At 38.7% G+C, this 20,473-nt stretch overlaps 1 protein-coding gene across 6 annotated transcripts in view; it reads left to right on the top strand.

The window, feature by feature from the left end:
* NPAS3 (neuronal PAS domain protein 3) overlaps window positions 1-20,473 on the top strand; it is a 1,104,268-nt gene that overhangs the window by 1,065,648 nt on the left and 18,147 nt on the right. For all 6 annotated transcript variants that reach the window (XM_007472507.2, XM_007472505.2, XM_056820400.1 and 3 more), the window contains one exon: window positions 20,173-20,320. In XM_007472507.2, the coding sequence (XP_007472569.2) occupies window positions 20,173-20,320 (148 nt within the window). The remainder of the gene's footprint in view (window positions 1-20,172; window positions 20,321-20,473) is intronic.

Genomic DNA, 20,473 nt, shown 5'->3' with positions numbered 1-20,473 from the left:
TACAATAAACATTAACATCATTATAAAGTAAGATGAAGTCTAAATGTGTGAGGTGGAATGACGGATGTTTACCTAATTCTCGAGCCAAAGCCAGCCTGGCAACTAAATGACAGGGTATGTAATAGGTATTGGTTTATAAACAAAGGAAAGAAAAAGCAAAAGACTAGGGATCTAACACAGCATCCAGCTTGTCCTAAACCCTGGCCTATCACTAAGAGAAGTATCAGTGGTGTCCTCCTGGAAGGAGAAGGTCATGGTGGCATAGAAGTAGTTCAGAAATGAGATAGAATTCTAATCAAAAGGATTTTTAAAAATCATGAACAATTCAGGGTTTCTTCCTTTGGTTATTGGCACAATTCCGGGCTCTTATTCATGAAAGAGAAGTTTTTAACCATTTGATGAGAGTCCTAATGTTTTGGTAACTTAGTCTCCTCTTTTGTCCAAAAAAGAGTAAAATCACCTGCTGTTTTTGTGAATGAAATGATGACTGGGTAGTCTTTGGGAATGTATTTACTTATGACATGGCCATGACATGACTCTTCTGAATTGGTCATTATGTTAACCACTTCCATGGATGAGGATGGCAGGAAGGGAGAGAGGTAGAACTGAATCTCAGCTACAAGACTTTAGATCATTCTGAAAAACTGTACCAGGATAACAAAATGGTTATTCATTAGCTTAATGCAAACTGTTCCCAGGGTTCTCATTCCTCCAAGTAGAAAAGTTCCCAAAGGGTAACATCCCAAGACAACTTTACCCCAAGACAACAAATACGCATTCATTCTACAAACATTTAGTAAAATGCCTCCTTTATGCCCCACACTATGCTAGATGTTAGGCATACAAAGACACAAAGAATTGTTGATATGGTAGACCTTTACAAGTCTTCGTGATGATGTTTTTGGTGACTCTTTTATAACAGATCCTCATGTTTTTGTAGTTTCTCTTTCCTTACCCTGAACTCATTTAACTAAGTCTTCCAACTTCCTTGGTCCTTCAGTTGACAATAATTGATAATTAGATGATTTTTTTTTAATTTGTTGGGAGTCTACCTCTTTATCCCTTACCAGGTAACTGGGTTCATTATTCTGGACTATATGGGATTCGTGGAGCTCAAGATGTGGACTGAACCTTTCCCAAGTCTGAAATAAATCCTAGTTATGCTGAATAGGGACTTAGTTCTCTGATAGTACCACCTTCCACTCATTAGAAGAGTGAGGCTGGTGCATGAGCCAAGGGGCTTTAGTTAGAATTCCTGCTCCTGGGACCTTGTGATCATTTGTCTCTTCCCTTCTGCCAACATCTTACTGAATCCTTGAGGTAGACTGGCAAACCAGAAAAAACAAAAAGCTTTGCTTCTCCATTTCTGCTTATTTTTGGTAGGAACCATTTTGCCTTAGGTGGTTCACAAAGTCCTTAAGAGATCAAGTCAGTAATGACCTTCTGAGATGAAGAAAGAGTGAATGAAGAAAATCTTACCACTGTAATATTGCTCAGTTTAGTGCTTTCAGCCATCCACAGCCAAGTCTTCTAGAGTGCAAAAACTTATAGAGAGAAGGTGGGGGAAATGGTGCATGGCAGCATTGGTCCCTTTCTAGAAATAATTACAGAGAGGGAAACTGTGGAATGGTTGTCTCCGATAGAGAACGGAAAATATAATTAGGTCATGCATGTGGGTGATATTGGAAAGAGTGGCCTCCCTCACAAATCTTTGAGTGTGAAACACTTAGGCTACCATATTTCCCATTTCTTAATTAAAATATTCAATGCTTCTCTGCAAACTAATATACAGCAATGGAGTATAATGCATCCTATGCAGTTTTGCATCAATAACCCCTATACTTTGCTCCTAGTGGTGCCTCCTTGCCAAATGCAATCTGACTGTTTAATGCAGCACTAATTAGTCTATCCCCATTCCAGTCTGTAGGCGCTCCATTGTAATTCTTTCCAGCTCATTTTTTTTTCCACCTCAGAGCATCAATCAAAGTAAGTGCCCTGCCTGCCTACGCAACAGAAGATGTCCTCCATGCATTTGTCATATGCCACAAAAACAAAGGGAGAATTTAATTGTTGATTTGGGTGTATTCAGTTGTCCCTCAGAGCAAATGAAAACTGCAAGAGAAGGAAAAGAGGGAAAAAGGAAACTTTAGTGGATAAGCCAAATGCAGCCTCCAAGGGAATATTTTCCTACTCATGGCCTTTCCTCCAAGCTAGGTCTCCAGAACTTTCTTAACTGCATGGTGCCTTGCTGGATTTTTTCCCAAAGCAAATAAGTCATCCCACTTAACTTAAGAATATTAAAAATCCCGTGAAAGAAAAAAAATGAAAATAACCAATCTTTGCTTTCTTCAGTAATCAGGCAGACTCATTTTGTTCCTTTTCATCAATTAAAACACTTCTTATTTAGAGGTAACATTGAGTTGTATTCTTATGCAGGAATGAATTAATATTCTATTTGTTTGTTTATTTTGCACTTATGCTTTGAAAATATGAGGGCAGAAAGAATAGAGATAAGGAAAATTGCTTTCAGTCCTATATGAGTATCCATTCAGAGGCAGGCCTAACTCAGGCCAGTGCAGCGATTCAGGCTCAGGGTTAAAATGCAATGAGATACTCATGGATAAAAAACTCAACTGAAAACAATTTTACTTAGAATTTTTTTACTTAGAATGATTAGGTACAGCACTTGATCTTAGCCAAAAGGCAGAGGAGCAATACTTAGAATGATTAGGAAGGATACATTTCCTAAAGTTAAAAAGGATAATGACTCGGGGTGCTGAAGTAATATTCTGAAAACTCTTAACTCACATTACACTAGAGGAAGAGCTTAATATAAATTTTGAAAGATAAAAAATACAAAAATCCTTTTAAAAAATACAAGCTACAGTGTGGAGGGAATATCAGGAGTACTTCAGAGTTATTCTCCTGATGACAACTCCCCATCACAGGTCTGGCTCATCTGTAGCTAAGAGACCATAGGATTCTGGCATGTCATCTACACCAGAGCCTGAATGACTCTGGGACTCATGTACCCATTTGGTGCTCCCTAGCCCTCCAACTGTAAACCTACTCTCCCAGACAGCCCCATCAGGAGATGGTCCAAAATTTTGTTCCCTTTGCAAGTCTCTATGGATGGTTTGGATAGATATTCCCCATCACTTCATCCAAGAAATCAAGATTACTATCAAGTCAGTTAAATGAGCATCTTCCAGGAAAATTCCCATTCATTGTGATTATAGTGGAGGGGAAAAATTTTTAATTTTATCCCATATCATTAAAAAACAAAGCATATCCAAATAATTTCTTCCCTTGGTCCCTCACCTCCTTTCTAAGAAAAAGTCATCCAAACTATCTCAGGGGCAAAGAAATGTACCAATTTACAGGGGCCTGAACCATTTATTTATAGTACCATTTGAGGGGACAGAACCCTTAAGACCTGAGCAGCATCTAAACCCCTATATCCAGTTTGATGGTGTATTCATTAGAATCTTGAACCCTGAGACTACCTTTCCCACAATTCCCTTTTCCCTTTCATGTACCTGCATTGTGATGTCATTGGTATTTTAATTTCCATAAGGCCACCCCTCCTCACTCTGTTCCACATGGATTCCAGGGAGCTCTCTTGGTTGCTCTAGCCTTTTACTTTCCTTTTGCCTCAATTAAATAGTTAATAAATATTATTAAATATAATACTTGGAGTACTGGATATTAATTTTTAAAATTCACAATGGTGAACCCAGTTCCTAATTTCTACTAGAACACAAAGCAGGGGCAATGAGAATCCCTCTAAAACTTCTAATACCAACTCACCATAGGTTGGACTTTTTTATGCCTGGGTATCAAGGAGACCAAATGGATCTCCCCTACCACCACCCCTCGCTTAAAGATCAGCCAAAGCTATATAGAAGAGGTGCCATGAGTTTTGCATCAATGAGCTTCCATGTCCTACAGCAGGAGATCAACAAACTATGACCTGAAGGCCAAATATGGGCCTATTGCTTATTTTTGTATGGCTTGCTGCAAAATAAAATAGTTTTTACATTTTTAAATGCAATAAAACTTTATTTTAAAATGCAAAAAACCATTCTGAGCTCCCAGGACTGTACACAAACAGGCATAGGTCCAAAATGGGTTGTAGTTTGCCCACTTGCTCTATAGACTGTTAACATTAAGTTAGTTTCAAGTTCGCTTAAGATCACGACCCAACAATAGTAATCAAACATACTGATAATTCATATTTCCTTTTAGCTCCGGAATATAAGTAGTAAAGGCATTATACCCATTTTACAGATGAGGAAATTGAAGCTTAAAAAGTTAATGTGAATTTTTATGGTCACATAGCTAATAAATTTCTCCTGTCTTTGTCAATGTTTTAAAAGTCTGCTCATGACAAACTTACAGACTTAAGACACAAGAGCCAAATGTTGTAGGTCAGGCATATCTCCCTCCATTGCTTCATTTGATATAATGATGTTATTATAGTTACAAATTGGACAGGGGTCATTTGTGATTCCGGATGGTTTCTTTCCCAGAGAATATTATCTAGAGTGCTTTCACACCTGGGGAGTAGGGAGTAGATTCTTAAGTCCTTGGGCATAGGAGGTGCTTCATTTAAATTCCATTTGAATACATTTAATCAACAATAGTTAAAGATATAAGCACTTAAGCAATGGGGAATAGGCTTTTTGAGTATCTGGAGTCAAAGCTCAAATTCAGCTGGGCAAGGTAAGGAGAATGATCTAGTTCATGGCAGATTAAACCTTTTAATATCAATGACCCAAAAAGTTATGAACGAAAGAACATAGTCTCATAGATCAGCCTATCATGAAGAAAGTTAAGAAAAGTAAATGTTAGCTAGCCCTCATTTAAATTAACATGTAAAGGAGATTTGTTTTTATTATTTTGTCATTTAAGATTCATATGTATAGCTACAAGGAGTTTAGCAACAATAGCAATAATAACAATAGCTAAGATTTAAATTATACTTACAGTAATGTGCCAGGCACTGTGCTCAGCACTTTACAATAGTTATCTCACAACAACTTTTGTGTTAATATTATTTCCAATGAACAAATAAGGAAACTGAGACCAAAGCTGACTGGCTTGCCCTTGGTTACACAGATAGTAAGTATCTGAGGTCAAATCTGAACTCTGATTCCAGGACCAGGGCTCTATCCACTGGATGACTTAGAAATATGGAGAATGAACTGGAGTTAGCAGTTGGGAGACCCAGCTTCAAACCAGTTCTGCCTCTGCCTCTCTTACTCAGTAAATAAGTAGGTTCAGAGCTTATAAAGGAACAAAAAAACCTCTGAAAAGCATCAGAACAAAATGTAAAAGCCAATTTCATTTTGATGAAATGGTGATGTTCATGGGATTTCCTTTCAGCTAACTGAAGAACTTAGTAATAGGTGGGTTTTGTTTCATTATGCTTTTTAAATGGTTTTAGTTTCTCAGCAGTAAATTCTCTTCTGACTGTAGCATTTATCCTTGGACTTGATGCCTTAGGATACAATTCTGATATATGTCAACTGAGACTTTATTTTTTGCTTTTGTCTTCCCAATCAATCAATAGTTCTACAATATTTTTAAAATCTTGTCCACTGTTTGGGGGGAAGGAAAAGAAGGAGCTTTCTGCAATTATTAGATGACACCAAACAGGAAAAGGAGAAGGAAATTTATTTTTTGAATAGTTCTAAACTATCATATTCTACCCCCCACCCGTAACATATATGGTGCTAAACAAAAATCCATGTGAAAAGGATCTGGAAAGTTTAGCGAGATGCAAGCAAAATGTGGGTCAACTAATGTTGTATAGTGTTTGGGGGGAGGGGGGGACATTGACTTTAGGCTGCAATAGAAGTATAATGTTAAGAATAAGAGAGCAAAGAATGCATTTCCTTAGGCTCTGCCCAGACTATGACCAGTAGTGTTGGGTCTGCTTCTGGGCACCATATTTTTGGAAATACATTGATAGCATTGGGGGAAGCAGGGTATAGTTAACAGCATTAGTGAAGTATTGGCACTAGTGCCCAACAGGCACAGGGAAAGCTGCTCCCCTCTTCCCAACTCCTGAGGACATTTTTGCATGCCCCACCCCTTTGTCCAGCTGCTCAAAGTAAGCACTTCTTCCCTCTGCTCTCTCAGGTAATATGACAAGGCTCACAGGCAGCTTGAAATTGCAGTTTGGATGCTCAAACTTGAAAACCTTCCCCAACACTGGTATCGTAGAAAGGGAATTGGTGTTAGAATCAGAGGACCTTAGGTTCAAATCCCAATTCTGACATTTATAATTTGTGAGACATTTAGCAAACCAACTTAACCTTTCTGGGCTTCAACTATGTAAGAGTGTGTTCCCTTCAGACTTTGGTAATGTTGCTGATTCATAGCAGCAAAGACCAAAACATGTATATATGAAAAACATTAAAAGAGAAAGAGACAAGGTACTTATCTAGGACAAAGATGATGTCGGTTTCTTTTCCCTATGTCTCATGTGACCAATAGAAAATTTGGGGAATTAATAATTTTGAAATTCTACTGATTTTTTTTTTTTTTGAGGAAAACAGGATTAAGGAACTTGCCAAGGGTCAGGCAGCAGATAAGTGACTGAGGCTAGATTTGAACTCAGGTCTTCCTGACTCCAAGCCCAGCACTCTATTCACTGCACCACTTAGCTGCCAAATAACTTAGAAATTCTGAACCCCAGAACTGTTTTATGATTGTCATATAAATGTATATTACCTGATTGTGGCCAAGTTGGCAAAGAAAAAGATTTGGTTGGCATGGTGCTAGTAATCACCCTAAGTTAGAATGAGACCTCTCACTCACTTATGTGATCCAGCTCTAAGTCAGGAAGATTGGTCAAAGAAAAAACCTCAGATTTTGGAGAAACTGAGGCTATGATCTCTCTTCCCCACCACCTGTCACCGAGATTCTGAAAACCCCTCAGAATGCAATCAGGGAATAGAGCTGGGAGAAACTTCTACAATCCCAGACTGAAAACCTCCACATTTTATGAAAAAAATAAAATATTACCCTAGCAGTGCAGAGCACCATCCCATCAGATTGTGAGCTCTTTGAGAACAAAGACTGTCTCTTGCTTTTCTTTCTGTATCCACACCATTTAGCATAATGGCAAGTATATGGTAGGAGCTTAATGATTGACTGATTGATAGTCCAGTGCAGCTTGATTTAGCAGCAGAGCCACCCATTCTTAGTGAAACTTTGTGAAAACATTCATTCAACAAAGAAAAAACCCATCAAGGTCTACAGCTACAGAATTTCAAGGTGCCTTGGCCACATGTATTCCCTACACTTGTGGTTCTCTACCATAGCAGTTTAAATTTGATTCTACTTTTCCCCGCAGACATGTTTTTACGTAGAATATTCTGTCATTACTATTTTTGCTTTGATTTTGAGTAAAGGTTTTTATTGAGACAATTGAGTCAACTGGCCTATTTTGTTTGTGGAAAGCACATTTGAATGGGAACTTTGAAGCTGCAATGCTCTTAGAGTAGCAGCCCACCAGAATAACCCAACTGCCACCTCCCTACCCCCTCCATCCCACTCCAAATACTCAGATCAGTTGTAGCACTCATCCTAGGATCCAGCTTGCTAGTATTGATGCAGGTTGAGGAAGTGATTTGATAGTGGGGGGCAAAGACATAAAATGAGAGGGCTTAACTAGATGATCTCTCTAATGGCCTTTCCATCTCTAAATCTATGAGACTATCAGCTAGAATGAGCCTAATTGAGGGATTTTTAAATCTTGTAAAAATCAGTTTAAAGAACAGAGGGTGAGAATACTTTAAGGGATGGGAATTATAGCAAACTTGCAATATTTAAAGGGTTTTCATCTAGAACAAAGATTAATTAGATTTATTGTGCTTGGCCCCAGAGGGCAGAACTAGGAGCAATGGGTGATAGTTAAACAAAGTCATATTTTTTACTCTGTTTAAGAAAGAAATTCTTAATGACACAGCTGTCCAAAAGGTAGAATTGGCCACCTCATGAGTAAATAAATACCCAGAGGTCTTCAAGGAGTGACTGGACAATCACTTGTCAGGGATGCTCTAGAGGAGAGTTAGACTTTACTTATAAGTTTGGACTAAAGGACCTCTGATATTTCTTCAAAATTCAAAGTCCATTAATTCTGTGACCTTCCCACCAATCCACGTTAAAACCCTTATAAATGAATGTCCATTGTTCTTCATCTATATAACACATCCTCTAAACTGGAATAAGACAAAAATGAATTCTTCTTTTAAACATATTTCTTAATGGATGTATATTACCCTCTTCATGACACAAAAGGCCTAAAACCTTGGTTCTCATAATTTTGCTTTGTTTTTAAATTACCCCTATAGGCACAAGGTTGAAGTAATACATTCTCCATACTTTTTTTCTGTCAGCCTCCTAAAAATAAATTCACAGACAAAAGAAGATCAGATGCTATCCCTTTTTAAACCTCCTTCTACTAGAATAGATTGGCAAGTCATGTGTAATTTATAGCCATAGAGAGTTGCTTGTAGTGCTGAGAGGTTGTTATTTGACCAGGGTCACATAACTAATAAGAATTATAGACAACAGTTGAACCCAGGTCTTCTTGCCTTTCGGGCTCTATCCATAGCCATGCTTCCTCTCAATGTCATCTGGTTGATTTGTTTGTGGAAAGTTCATTAATGGGAACTTTAGAAGCTACGATACTGGGAGAATAGCAACCCACCAAAATTAAGCCACTGCCCCCACCCCAATTTCCCATCTCATTCCCAAAGAGTGGATTAATCATAGCAATCCAGCTTACTACCATTGGTCCATAATCTCTAACTTATTACCTTTGTTTTAAAATTCTTTCCTTCCACCTTAGAATCAGTACTAAGTATTGTTCCAAGGCAGAAGAGTGGCATGGGTTAGGCAGTTGGGATTGAGTCTTGCCCAGGGTCATAGAGCTAGGAAGTATCTGAGCCCAGATTTGAGCCCAGAACCTCCCATATCTCTAGGCCTGGCTCTTTAACAAACTAGCCACCTAGCTACCCCAGCTCCTTATCTTTTTAAGGCACGAGGGGTGATAAACATTAAGTTATATTTTTAGAGGGAACTACACATATTTTATATAGGTATATGGCAGACAATATGGCTTAATAGACAAAATACTGAGATTAGAGTAAGAACGTTAAAGATTAAATATCACGCTTCTGACATTTATCAGCTATATGAACTTGGACAAATTACCTTCCCTCAGTAAGCCTTGGATTCCTCATCTATCCCATAAGAACTTGGACTAGGCAATCTCTAAATTTCCTTGTAGCTCCCTGTCTAGTATCCTTTAATCCCATGAGAGACCTGACCTTCATCCTTATTCACATTTCCTGTCACTACATCTACCCCATCATGATTTCCTATGATTCCTTCCTCCCAAAAGCTCCCTGCTTTCCATCACTTCTTCCCACTCCTCTTGCTCTGTAATTGCATACTGGGCCCTCTAGAACATTGGAAATCCAGAGGCAAAATGAATGATTTGTTGTTTGGTGAACCTTTTTTTTTTCCTTTTGGTACTTGTAGTAGGGAAAGCATTATAACCTATAATCAGGAGAGAGATTTCATTTTGATACTCTTCTTACTCAATGTTTTCAATAAGTATCTTTTCTTTGGGCTAATTGTTTCCCCTGACTAACTAGAGATAAAATAAATATGCCAGGGCTCACAAGCCTTAGTCTTAGTACTTTGGACCCTTAACCTACCTTGAGCCAGGATAGTGATCCCCTGGGGGTACCCAGCCTAATAGAAAGTGAGAATAGGGGGAAGTGTTAACCTAAACTTGGGTGAAAGTTCTGCCAATGAGTTTCATAGTATTATGAGCTTAGAGTTAGAAGGACCCTCAGAAACAATCTAATATGGCCCCATCTTTTTTAAGATGAGGAGATTGAAGATAAGTGATGTAAGGAGACTAGTTTACAGCTAGGAAATAGCCAAGGCTCTGGCTTCAAATCTAGTATGCTTTCCACTGAGAACCATAGTACATTGATTAATTTGGCTAAATCTAAAACAAATGATCTTTATATGGGAGAAAGAATTGTAGAAGCTAAAATAAAAAAGAAATAAAATAAATGATCTGCCATTAGCTTTTCAGAAGGGCAGCAGGAAACATAGAATACCACATCTGAACACAAATTGTGATTCACAGAAGTAGAAATTCCCTGGTTCAGAGGATTCGTTTATTTCTTCCTATCTTTGAACACAATGTCTTCCACATTTAAAAGAAATCTTTGGCCTTCAGTTCCATGCATTAGGGCCAAGAGAGAGAAAATTAAAAAAAAAAACTCTCAAATTGACATGTTCTTAATCAATTAAAAGTTTTCTGCATGATTCAATATTAACAGTTAATAAAAATCTATCAGTCGTCAGTGGTGTTGAAAAAACCTCTTCTGAGGATATAAATCATATGTATGGCAATTCAAGCAGGACCTGTCATTAGTGTATTAGGGGGGTAAATCCATAGATGATACATAGTCACTCCGGGTGCATCCACGGGTCTCCTGTCCTATTGCTCATAATTCAGTTTAAGTATCAAACATCATTAAACTTTACTAAATATTGCTCAGCACTTAGATTTTTTTAACTAAAAACCAATTTGTGGATGCCTGCCTGCTATTTAAAACATCTAACTCACTAATTGCAAAATCTATAGAAAAGTCTCCACAGCATCAAAAGCTCAGTTGATCCTCTGAACAGTTTATAAATGAAAAACTGTCTCTTCTTCGAGCAAATAAAGCCCTTAATGCACTATTTCTGGCTGTGATGCTATTTTTCCTGTGGGTTTTCAAAATGACCTTCCTGTAAGCATCAAGGACTATAACTTTTCAGATAAAGAAACTTGTTCATGTTTTAAGTCTATGCCAGGTTCATTCCCCTATAGCCCACAGTTTCAAAAGCAAGGAAAAAGTAATCTGGAATTTAGAAGGGAGGAGGGGAAAAAAGGGGGGGGAAAAAACCCTGTTTCCAGAATGAAGTTACTCTGTCAGCCTGCCTTGGGCCTTAGGTGGAGAAGCAGAGATTAAAGAGTCAGTATTCTTTTTCATGTTTCATCTGCCAGTTTTGTGAATGTAGAAAAAAGAACCAGTGGCTACAGCTAAGCACCCAACTGTGGTATTAAGTACAGAGTGCCCCCCCCCACCTTATCTCCACCCTGTTGCAGTAAATTTCAAAAAAAATTTTTTGCCATTTTACAGAAGAAGGAGCTTGCTAACGATGCTCCCTAGCCATTGATAAAGGTACATTGAGGAGGAGGCTGAACAGAGAGCCACAGATGCAGCCCTCATATAGCCCTTAAAGATAATGAACCCCTTTGTTTGGCTGTGTGAATACGAAGTGTTAAATCTCAGATGATCTCATCATTTCCTATTTATTCTATACTTACCTGAATGCACCATGTATTACAGCTCTTTTAATGCACTTGTGAGCCACCAAAAATGTCCTTTTGTTAGACCCTGTGCTGAAAAGGCTGCTTTTGAGAGAAGCCTTCGTCTCCTCTTCAAACTGAATTAGCCTGACTTCCTTCTTTCTGAGACACAACTCACTATTTAGAATGTTTGGCTTTGGTTTGGTGGAGCAGCCCAACAGGAAAGAAACCATGTTCTTTTTTTCCCCACCATATTTCTGAAGACAAACTTGTACTGATTTGTTTTGATTTACTACCAGAATTATGTTCCTGCCACAAACACTGGCTCCCTTTTCATCCCCTCAGCACCAGTATATCGCTGCCCACAAAGTTCCCAAAGAAAACTGGATTCCCTCTGGTGGGAACCATGGACAGAGCAATAGATTTGTGTTTGGGGGAAATTGCCATTAGTTTCAGGTTTGTGGGTTTGGGTTGTTGGGTTTTTTTCTTCCTTTGGCTCGTTCTTCCTCATGAGCTGGATGTGCATTTCTTGCATGCTAACCACCTGGCAAGATTTTAAAAATGAAATTCAATAAAACTTAGTGCCCAGCATTTTGGAGAAAAGAAATGTATATTTGATGTAAAGGTCACTTGTTCTAAAATGTTGGCTTTCTGCAATTTTCTTTTCATTAAGCTTTATCTGACATTCCCCCCTTCACAGTTTGGGGTTGTTATGCTTTTTTTCCCCTTCTTTCGGATATCTGCAATAATAATTCCAGGTTGTCAGGCTGATTTGTGCCAAATCAGTACAACTCTCATTCAAAGGCTCCTCTCCATCTGGCTTCATGTGGTTTGTTCATAACTTTGAGGTTTATTCTCCTAAGGAAGATCCTGTATTTAGTAATTTAGGGAAATCCTGTTGCAAAGAGAAAAAAACACCCAGAAGGGTGAGAAGTCCCTGTGTTTTCCTTAAGAAAATGTCTTTTTCAGAGTCAAGTAGAAAAACTAGTTGTCAGAGAAGGTCCAGTCAGAATTTTGTTTAGGATTGATGATTGGTTAAGAGTGTACATGAATGTATATGACTTTAGAAATACATTGTTTTTCCTTGGTATACACATACGATTTTGGACTAAATTGTCCAAATTATAGCTATTATTTTTGTATCTACCACCCTTAAAGTTTTTGGTTTTGGTGCTTTGAGATTCTCCAATAAGAACTGGATTGTTTCTATAGAAAAGATTAGTTCAAAGCCAGGAACAGAAGTAGTTGGAGCCAATGGAGTTAGTCACCTAGGATCCACCCCAATAGTAGAAAGGAGCATGGAAAGAGGCTAGAATGATGCATGATTTTTGAGAAACCAAAAGTTTATTTTTTTATTTTATTTTACTAAATCTCCACATAAATTTTCCAAAGTTATATAATTTGTATTACCTTCCTCCCCCCCTTCCAGAGTTGACAAGCAATTCAATCTGGGTTATACATGTCTTATCAAGCAAAACAAAAAACCAGAAGTTTAGATGAGTGGAAAATGATCTCAATTTCTACATGAAAAAAAAACACGAACACTCAAACCATATCCTAGTAGAAAAGCGATATGAAAGCTCCAACCAGAACCAGCATAGCCTCTGACTCAGCTATCCCTACTATGAACACTCTGTGCCTGCATAAGTCAAACAAAAGCATGCAATTTTATATTTGGTCAGAATTCATCTGCCAGCTACCCTAGCACCAACATACCGCTGAAAAACATTGTCCATGATTCCAGATAGATGATTTTTAACTAAACATCTGTATTACCTCCCCCTCTCCTTGTCTCCTTTTTGTGGATTGGAACAACATGGTTTTTAATTTATTCTTAGGCTCATTAATTTGATTAGTCCCTTTCTACTTCTGAGAGACAATAAACTATTTTTAAAGGACTTAAATCAAGAGGAACTTTCTTACTCCCTAATTCTATCATTTATTTCCAAGAGGGATTTGTGTGGTTTTCAATGTCATGCATTTTCTCCTCATTTCCTTCTGATCTCTGAGGCTAAGCCTCAAAAATAAAAAATTAAAAAATAAAATAAAAAACAACAGCCCTTGGATTAAAGAGAATAGAAAAAGTTTTGTGAGGTGTTTTTTTTTTTCAAGTTCTCTCATTTATAACTTAAACTAAAAATCTCTTTCAAGCTGTTACCAAGGTGGCTTTTCTTCTTGAGCTGATTAGGACCGCATGAGTTCAGGAAAAACTGTCAGATCCTGCCTAGGGCACAGCTGGAGTGATCCAGCTGATTTGCCAATGTGATTTTTTTTTTTTTTTGAGAAGGAATAGCTTCATCCCAGTGTCAAGAGTTTACATTCTGGGTCTCTGGGAAAAAAATGTCAGGAACTTTTTGGTTAATTGTAAAGTAAACAGACCAGAATCTGCCTCTTGCCTTTGGTGTGAGTCCTGTGCAATACTGAAGAAACTCTGGCTCTGTCGCCGCCTGGCCTGTGGGGCAGCAGGTCTCCCCAGCCATTAAGACCCGTTGATGTCATCTTCGGGAAATACTTACTCATTTTAATATAGCCAAAATAAGGCTAGCTCTGTCTGAAAATCCAGCAGCAGGGCTTAAACTCTTCTTACCTTTTCAAGATTCTGTTTGTACGGTGGCCTCCGGGGCCGGCCCCAGGCAAAACTGTGAAGTAGGCAAAGTTTGTCTTCTGCAGGCAGTCACCTCCCCTGAGGTATCCCCTCCTCTCTTTTAGCAGCTCCCAGCAAGAGTCATACAGAACCTAAAGCAGCATCTCCCCATCTAACCCTACCCCAACCTAGGGACTCCCCTTTGTCAATTCTTTCCTAAGCAATGGCCCAATCATCATGCCCTCTCCTTGCCCCTTCCATTGTCCAATCAAATCTGCTCTCATTCCCTCCTTCCCTTTCTTGGCTCTGCACAGGATGGATGACAGTTATCTATTCTGCCATGGAAATTTTCTGATGTGGGCTAATGGGTTGTTAATAAACTAATGCAGGGGACAGCTGGGTGGCTCAAGAGATTGAGAGCCAGGCCTAGAGAGGGGAAGTCTTGGGTTCAAATTTGGCCTCAGACACTTCCTAGCTGTGTGACCCTGGGCAAGTCACTTAACCTCCACTGCCTAGCCCTTACTCCTCTTCTACCTTGGAACCAAATACCCAGTGTTGATTCTAAAATGGAAGGTAAGGTTAAAAAAAACAACTAATGCAAACTTCCTAAACTCTTCTGGTCAATGTGTGCAGTGTGCCAGTGGTCTGGGAGAAATTGTTGATTTGGAAAGATGGGGAAAGGGACAGGGGAGGAAGGAACCAGAATTTATTAAGTACCTACCAAGTAACAAGCACCATACAAATCAAATCTCATTCAATCCTTGAAATGACCCTGTTAGACAAGTTTTATTATTATGTCCATTTTACAGTTGGGGAAACTGAGAAGTTGAATGACTTGCCCAAGGTCATACACTAATGAGTGTCTGAGGCAAAATTTGAATTCAGGTCTTCCTGACTCAACATCCTATGCTCTATCCATGGTACTTGCCTATCACCTCAGAGATGATAACTGACTTCTTTTGTGGAATGATCACTTCATTTCCCCATGTTTGTTTTAGCTACTCTATCAGTTTTATACTATGTATTAAGTTTTGGGTAGGGATTGATAGGGTTTTTAAGTGGACCTAATGATGATTACTCATCTGTTATCTATGAGCAGAGATATAAAGAAAAAAGAACCATATTTTGTGGCTCCTAATGCTTTTAAAATTTTAAAATTTTATGTGTCGGCTTCAGTAAGGGGTGGGGCAAGGGGAGGGAGGGAGGGAGGGAAAGAATATGATCTTGTAACCAAGGAATAATGTTCTAAATTGACTAAATAAAATTTTCAAAAAATAAAAATAAATAAAGTCATGATAATCTGGCCACAAAAAAAGAATCTTAAAATTTAAAATAAAAGGATAACAAAAAGAGAGAAAGAGAGAGAAAGAGAGAGGAAGGAAGGAAGGAAGGAAGGAAGGAAGGAAGGAAGGAAGGAAGGAAGGAAGGAAGGAAGGAAGGAAGGAAGGAAGGAAGGAAGGAAGGAAGGAAGGAAGGAAGAGACGAGAGGGAGAGAAAGAAAGAAAGAAAGAAGAAAGAAAGAAAGAAAGAAAGAAAGAAAGAAAGAAAGAAAGAAAGAAAGAAAGAAAGAAAGAAAGAAAGAAAGAAAGAAAGAAAGAAGAAAGGAAGGAAGGAGGAAGGAAGGAAGGAAGGAAGGAAGAAAGAAAGAAAGAAAGAAAGAAGAAAGAAAGAAAGAAAGAAAGGAAAGAAAGAAGAAAGAAAGAAAGAAAGAAAGAAAGAAAGAGAGAAAGAAAGAAAGAAGGAAGGAAGGAAGGAAGGAAGGAAGGAAGGAAGGAAGGAAGGAAGGAAGGAAGGAAGGAAGGAAGGAAGGAAGGAAGGAAGAGAGAGAGAGGGAGAGAAAGAAAGAAAGAAAGAAAGAAAGAAAGAAAGAAAGAAAGAAAGAAAGAAAGAAAGAAAGAAAGAGAAGAAAGAAAGAAAAGAAAGAAAGAAAGAAAGAAAGAAAGAAAGAAAGAAAGAAAGAAAGGAAGGAAGGAAGGAAGGAAGGAAGGAAGGAAGGAAGGAAGGAAGGAAGGAAGGAAGGAAGGAAGGAAGGAAGGAAGGAAGGAAGGAAGGAAGGAAGGAAAGAAGGGAAGAAAGAAAAAAAGAAAAATTTCTGTACCATCAAGAAGTTTATAGTTTAGGACTGTAAGAAAAATAAAGTAGAAGAAACAACTGTGATACAAGGCACAATGTGATAGGTACCATAAAAGAGGCACAGTGTTATTGGAATTTAGACTAATTGTGGTAATAGCAGTAGTTGGCATTTGCATAGTACCTACTATGTGCTAAGCATTGTGTTAGATGCTTTACAAACATTGTCTCCTTTGATCCTTACAACCCTGGGAAGATGCTGTTTTTATTCCCATTTTATAGTTGAAGGAATTGAGGCAAATAGAGGTTAAGTGATTTGGCTAATGGCATACAGTAAGAAGTAAAAACTGGATTTTAACATAGCTAGAGTGTGGGTCAGGAAGACTCTTCTTCCTGTTTCCAAATCTGCCCTCAGACATTAACTAGCTATATGATCCTGGGCAAATCACTTAATTAACCCTGTTTGGTTCAGTTTCCTCATCTGTAAAATGAGCTAGAGAAGAAAATGGCAAACCACTCATTTCTTTGCCAAGAAAACTGCAAATGGGGTCATGAAGAGTTGGACCTGTCTGAAAAATACCTGAATAACAACAACTTTCTAACTCTAGGCTCAACACTCTAACCACTATGCCACCTAGCTGTACTTTTAAACTTGGAGACTTGAGTTCTAACCCTGCTTTGAACACTTGCTATCTGACAACCTTTCTCCAGCAATGGTTTCTTCAGCAGCCAAGTGTAGATAACAAAAGCATTGTTTCTCAGGACTGTTGTGAGATAAAGCAAGTATTCCCAAAAGTCTTTGTGCAGCTTTAAGCTTTAATAGTTTAAGTGATTAAAAGGTCTAGGAGTCACTTTTGTATACATTTTCTGAATCCTCTTCCAGATTTTAAATTTACTTTTATGCTTGAATATTTCATGCCTGTGGAATCATTAAACTAGATCTACATATTCCAGATTAGAGAACTGAAACCAAGGGAGAATAAGCAAGGAGGAAAAGAAGCATTTTAATTATTACTATCATTATAATAATAACTATTATGCATTTACATAGCACTTCGCACTATATATGTATTTATATATATTTGTTTGTAAAACACTTTTCATGTTATCTCTTTTGAATCTCACAATAACTCCGTGAGGCAGGTGCTAATATTATCACCATTTGACAGGTGAAAGAACCTAAGGCTAAGGGATCTTAAGTGACTTATCCAGAGTCACAACAGCCAAGGTTCTGTGGCAGAATCCAAACTCGGGACTCCCTGAGTCCAACACAATATCCACTGAGCAGCCTAACTACCACAATGGGCTTCTTTTGACTTCATTGTTCAGTGGAATACCCCAGTGCTCTCCATCCAATTGGGGGCAGTTTGGGGTTCACCCATCATTTCTCTTTCTTCCATCTTTGAAACTTCCAAAAAGCAGTCCTCTTGTGTCTGAACCTCAGCCACTTGAAATCACTCCATGCTCCAGACTTGAGTAGACAGCATCACTATTGATTGAGGGTCCATGTTATTACTCTGTGGAAATAGAGGGTAGGATCATAGAACTTTGGACAAGACCTTTATCTCATTTTTTCCCCTCTCTCTCTAAATATTAACTGTTAACAGAGTTCAGAGGATTTGAATAAAATCATGTCATGTTGCATGCAACAGTGGTTTGATAGAAAAGCTGTATAGTCAGTGGGTAGTATTTTACCTGCTTTCAGCTTAACCATGTAGTTTCGGAGCTTGTGAAGCCATGCATGCAGAATGTCAGAAACTTAGAATGGCATGTGAAAAAGAAATACGGAGATCCTCATGGTTCATCCAGACTAACAGCCTGGTTTGAGCCACTGAAAATCTCAGGAGATAGAGCATATTTAGGATGGGGCCTTTTTCTTTTCCTTTTTGTTTTTGTTGTTGTTTTTGTGACAATTCCTGGTTTACGCCACTAAAAATATCAGCAAATAAAGGATATGGGAGAAATGGTCACCATTTGAAATTTTTTTTTTTAGGATTTTGCCTTTTCTTTTCCTTTTTGTGGTTTTTGTGATGATTCCTGGTTTAAGCCACTAGAAACATCAGTGAATAACGGCTATGGGAGAACTTTTCACCATTTGAAATGCCTTTTAGGATTTTGCCTTTTCCTTTTCCTTCTTGTTTTGCTGTTGTTGTTGTATTTGTGACAATAACTGGTTTAAGCCACTAAAAATATCAGCGAATGAAGGATGTGGAAGAAAGCTTATGGGAGAAATGGTCACCATTTGAAATGCCTTTCAGGATTTTGCCTTTTTCTTTTCCTTTTTGTTTTGTTGTTGTTGTTGCAACAATTCCTGGGTTTAGCCACTTAGAACATCAGTGAATAAAGGATGTGAGAGAAGTTTATGGGAGAAATGGTCACCATTTGAAATGTTTTTTAGAATTTTGCCTTCTTCTTTTCCTTTTCCTTGTTGTTGTTGTTGTTGTTGTTGTTGTTGTGACAATTCCTGCTTTAAGTCACTAAAAATATCAGCGAATAAAGGATATGGGGGAACTCCTCACCGTATGAAATGCTTTTTAGGATTTTGCCTTTTTCTTTTCCTTTTTTTGTGACCGTTAAAGTAGGGAGGGACAGTTATTGGAGTTCAGGATGTGCTCACAGGAATATGTGTGAGGGTGAGGTCAGGCACCATTCATTTACATATGAACATAATATTTCTGAGGCTTTGACATTTGGTTATCTTAGGAGCTGTGAAGAGTGGCTCCTGGTTTTATGGTAAGAACTTCTATGGCCCTGAACGCTGTTCTCTTCCAAAGTGACTTCTTTCTTTTCCCCACCCCCTCAAAAAAATCAAAATGTACTTCATGAAACTATTGTATATGAAGCACTTATTAGCCGTAATTAAATGGACAATATGAATTTACTACGTCTTTAGGACTCTGGCTTGTTCTGGTTTAGAGCAAGATGATTAATGCAAATACATATTACTTGAGATAACCATTTAGCAGCTAATTTAGCCAAATTTATTACAGCAGTTAGAGGTTTTTCATTTTAGCAGACGGAGACAAGGACATGCCAAAAGCAGGAGACGTAGGTGAATGCACACTGCCCTCTAGTGGCCGATGCCTTGGTGGCCGCTGCGGAGAGCACAGGCAGAGCGAATATGTATTTGAGTAATAACCCCCAGGTTTTGCACATTCCAGGCATCCTTTTAAAGCATTCCAATCTATAGCACTTTATTCCAGGGCATGATTTACTGCTCATTCTCCTTTTACTAGCTCAGGAGGGCCCAGATACAAATCAAATCAATTTCGACTTGGCAACATTTTGGTTAAAGTATCATTTTTAACATCTGCATTTTTAAAGCTCCCTTTCAGGAGGGTATTTAATGGCCAGCGTTTCACATTACTGATTGTTTTTACTTGTTCCTTCATTTTTGGCCATATTTCAGAGGCTGTATAGAGCTGTCACTCTGTTTGGCTCGAACCAAGTCAATTCTGTGCCTCCCTTAGGCCACAGTTCCTTTCGGATTCCGTGGGTGGATTTATTTTGTTCCAGTATTAAGCAAAGTCTCCCCAGACTTTCCCCCTACTGACCAATGGAGATTTAGTTCATCTGAGAACTATAAATTCTGTTTGACAAGATCAAAAGAAACAGATGTATAAGCTCACTGGTTGCTATTGCTTGCAATGAGGAGAAATGATCAAAGAAAGAAAGGGAGAGCACACTCCTGAACCTTTCAAATATCCAGAATCTCCAAGAGGTCTACCTAGGAGCCATGAATAAATCACATACAAATTTGCCTTTCTTACAATTTGACGTCAAGCCCATTGAAAATGTCCACACAGCATTAGGTGTTCTCTGAGCCCCAAAGATTTGTAGTCCTTTTCTTCTTCCTCCCACACCAGAGCTGCCAAAAATGGAAGAAAATCTTGCTACAAATGGTAGTAACCCACAGCTCCTGAGCCAGCCGACGACGCTCCAGTGAATTGTTGATTTTATTTGTCATACTAATGGCATCCTACATTAAGCATCCAGAGGGGCCCCTCTCGCCTTCGCGTGGCGCCTTCCATCTCTGGACTTGGGGGCTTTGCAGAGATGAAAGTCATTGGATTGGGATGTTAATACACAATGCCTTTTGTTCTTTCTGTTTTCTTTGCAGTGCTCAATAAGGGTCAGTGTGTGACTAAGTACTACCGCTGGATGCAGAAGAACGGAGGCTATATTTGGATACAGTCTAGCGCGACCATCGCGATCAACGCCAAGAATGCAAATGAGAAGAACATCATCTGGGTCAATTATCTTCTTAGGTATAGCCTCCAATCTTTTCCGTCACTTCCCCCGCGATCCCCGTTACCTGAGTGAAGGGGACCGTAAACCATGCAGAACGCCGTGGCTGGGAGCTAATGAGATGCAAGCCCCGGCTTGTTGGCAGGAGTCCGTGCCCAAGAATACGAAATCCT

This window comes from Monodelphis domestica, chromosome 1, assembly GCF_027887165.1.
Source record: "Monodelphis domestica isolate mMonDom1 chromosome 1, mMonDom1.pri, whole genome shotgun sequence".
Taxonomy (NCBI): Eukaryota; Metazoa; Chordata; class Mammalia; order Didelphimorphia; family Didelphidae; genus Monodelphis; species Monodelphis domestica.
This window is presented reverse-complemented; position numbering and strand designations above follow the sequence as displayed.